Source organism: Prosopis cineraria, unplaced genomic scaffold (genome assembly GCF_029017545.1).
Source record: "Prosopis cineraria cultivar Desert tree isolate PC_DT_omini unplaced genomic scaffold, ASM2901754v1 PC10, whole genome shotgun sequence".
NCBI classification, from domain to species: domain Eukaryota; kingdom Viridiplantae; phylum Streptophyta; class Magnoliopsida; order Fabales; family Fabaceae; genus Prosopis; species Prosopis cineraria.
This window is the reverse complement of record NW_026555341.1, coordinates 8267434-8270425: the sequence shown is the minus strand read 5'-3', so window position 1 is coordinate 8270425 and position 2992 is coordinate 8267434. Positions and strand designations below refer to the sequence as shown.

Sequence of the window (2992 nt, the reverse complement as noted above, 5' to 3'; positions counted from 1 at the left end):
ATACTCTCCCAATATCACCCACCACGTGGCCATGCCCTGACCCACTCCATCTTCTTCTATCTGTATATAATCTTCAATCAGACTTTCCTTATTTTGCCTTAACTATGCTATTAACTCTCTCCCTCTCCTTCTCCATGATATACCCAATCAAAGTTTCATAACATAGAAAAGAAAAATCAAGTGTACAATGAGAGGTTTTTTAGGGCAGGTTTAATATTATATACAAACAGCCTAAACCACCATATAATCATATAATCATTATGGCAAACTAAAGCACAAATATTTTAAACCAACTATAATCCCACATAAAATAATTCCAGCTTCTCAATTTTTTCTGACGTTTACTCTAAGTAATTTACACTGCCTTGTTCATGCACCCTGGCTAACACTTCAATGCTAAAGCTAAACCACTAACTAACTTGTATACATATACTTGTATTTATACTAATTTTCTAATGTGTGTGTGTATCCATAGATTAATTTCATTCACTGTCGTCGAGGAGGTCGAGAAGAGATTTGGGGCCGACGGAGATCATAGATTCGGAAGCTTCCCACAACCTTGCAGCTTCCGTTGAACTGGATCCTGGTTTTGACATGGAAGCTTCGTTGCAGTCAGCAAAGTACTTGCCGGACACATTTAACAGCCTCGGATGCGTCGCCACATAACATGTCGTCGCAGCAGCCTACATTTGATTTTGCACGAGCTTTAGTCATATTATTATTATTATACATAAGTAAACATATAATTGTAATAAATAATATTAATATACATACTGCGTTTTTGTCATTTTCTACTGCTTGCTTAAAAAAAAAACAAACAAACACACACACACACACAGAGCTTAGACGGAGGACAGAGATACAAATGTGAAGCGTTACCTGGGGGATGGTTTTGAGGAATTTCGAAGTTAAAAAGAACGCTATATCTGCAATATACAAAAATTCCAATAAACAATTGACAGAGATTTTCAAATAGTTGTGATTACAAGTGAAGATAGGTGTAATTAATAACCTGTAAGTAAGCCTTCACGTTCCCTGGTGAGCCTGGTCCTGACTATCCCCGGATGAACGCAATTCACAGTCACGTTAGCTCCCATTTGCTGCATAAGCACCAGACGAGAGATCGTCCTATTATATGTGCAGGACTATAAAAATACGTGATAAACATAGGAAGATGGGAAAAAACAAAAAAAGACTTTTTTTTAATAATATAATAATAATAATAATAGACACTAATAGAAATCAATAATTGAGGGATGGTTTATTTATTTATAGATATTGATAGATGAACGGACCTGGAGCTTGAGAGCAAGATGCTTGGTGTGTAAGATGTTGGCGAGCTTAGACAGAGCATAAGCACGTGTGGGGTTGTAATGGCTGAAGAGACAAATTAAGGCAAATGGAACAAATTAATCAAGGAGAAGTCAAACCAGATTTGTAATTTTGTTCAGCCAATATTAATATTCTTCCAGAGACTACTCTTGTTCTGCGAGCACCTAATTATGATTAATTAATTAACTACCTGTGGTCGCGGGTAATAAGAGCTAGATATCGGATAATGTCGCCGGAAAACCAGCCATGTACGTTGGAAGACACGTTGACGATCCTTCCTTGGATCCCCGTCTTCTCCGCCGTTTCCACCATCGTCTTCAACAGCAAGTCCGTCAACAGAAAATGACCTGCCACATACCCATTCATGAATATCACGTTTAATTAATTACATAATCTAACCCAATCAAAACTTGTCCATATATACAAGACAATACTCCTGATCTATTCACCTAGATAATTCGTTGCAAAGGTAATCTCAAATCCATCTTCGGAGATTGCGTGATGATGCGCGAACTTTCCAGCGTTGTTTCTATAAAGGAGAAGAAGAAGGAATATACAGTGTCAGCGAGTAATAGATGAGAGTGAGGAGGGAAGGGAAGAGAGAGAGAGTTACATGAGAAGGTGGAGAGGTAAACGGAGGGAATGGAAGTGAGAAACGAAGGCCCGAACAGAGCGGAGAGAACTAAGATCGAGAGGCATCACAATGATGTGCGAGTTGGGAGACTCGGAGAGGATTCGAGCTTTAGCGTCTTCGGCAGCTTTCAGGGTTCGAGCCGGCAAAATCAACCTCACTCCAAGCTTCGCCAGAACCCTCGCAGTTTCAGCTCCGATTCCCGACGTCGCGCCTGCGCGCATAAACATCAATTCTCAGCATCTGACACAAAGAAAGAAGAACGAGAGAGGGAGAGGGAGAGGGAGAATGAGAGATTAGGAAAGTACCGGTAATGATGGCGGTGACAGAGGAAAGGTTGGAGGAGGCCGGTTCGGTGACTTGTTCGGCGGTAGAACCAGAGCCAAACCCGGAAGGGCCTGGCGAGCCCATCAGATACTTCAGAGTGTCCACCATAGTAACCGCCGATTCCGATTCCGATAGGGAGAGAGAAAGAAAATGTGTGTGTTTGTGTGTAGTGTGAAGAAGTGAATGAGATGGATCATGGACGCACCAACCTCCGTGCACCGTGCTGCATTAAATAAACGTGGTAGGGTTGAGAGATTTGACCATGTCCAGCTCTCTAATTATAGGATAACACTTAATTTGTTTGATTATTCATAGTTGCAGATATACGTATTCAGATCCGATTCCGATGCGCTGTTCCTTTTTCGGTGATTAATTTGATATGACAAAAGCCACTTTTATGCATTTCCCCTCTCGTTTTCCACCTCTCCTGAGTTGCTATTAGCCTATTATTCTAGTTTCGCCCTCCAACTCAACTCAATTGTGTGCATTCCCGTCCCTCTCTCCTTCAAATAATCCAAAAAGCTCTTCTTTATACTTTAACTTCTTCTTTGCATTGTGCTCTCAATTATCTTCTCTTTTTCTCAATTTATTCCAAAACTTTTCTTCTTTAACGCTTTCACTTTTAAATCATCTAGTAGAGCCCCACGATCGAATTAGCATACCTGAATGTCACGTGTTCTTGAGATTTCTTTTTTATTTCTG

The 2992-nt window shown here is 40.4% G+C and overlaps 1 protein-coding gene across 1 annotated transcript; it reads right to left on the bottom strand.

Annotated features, from left to right (window-relative positions):
* Positions 1 to 232: 232 nt before the first annotated feature.
* Positions 233 to 2648, bottom strand: LOC129322988 (short-chain dehydrogenase TIC 32 A, chloroplastic-like). Its single transcript, XM_054969476.1, has 8 exons — positions 2272 to 2648; positions 1946 to 2177; positions 1782 to 1861; positions 1523 to 1679; positions 1296 to 1377; positions 1013 to 1100; positions 880 to 926; positions 233 to 683 (listed from the first exon to the last, which is right to left on the bottom strand). Exons 1-8 carry the CDS (start codon positions 2396 to 2398, stop codon positions 483 to 485), a joined length of 1014 nt encoding a protein of 337 aa, XP_054825451.1. The 5' UTR covers positions 2399 to 2648; the 3' UTR covers positions 233 to 482.
* Between the last annotated feature and the right edge of the window lie 344 nt (positions 2649 to 2992).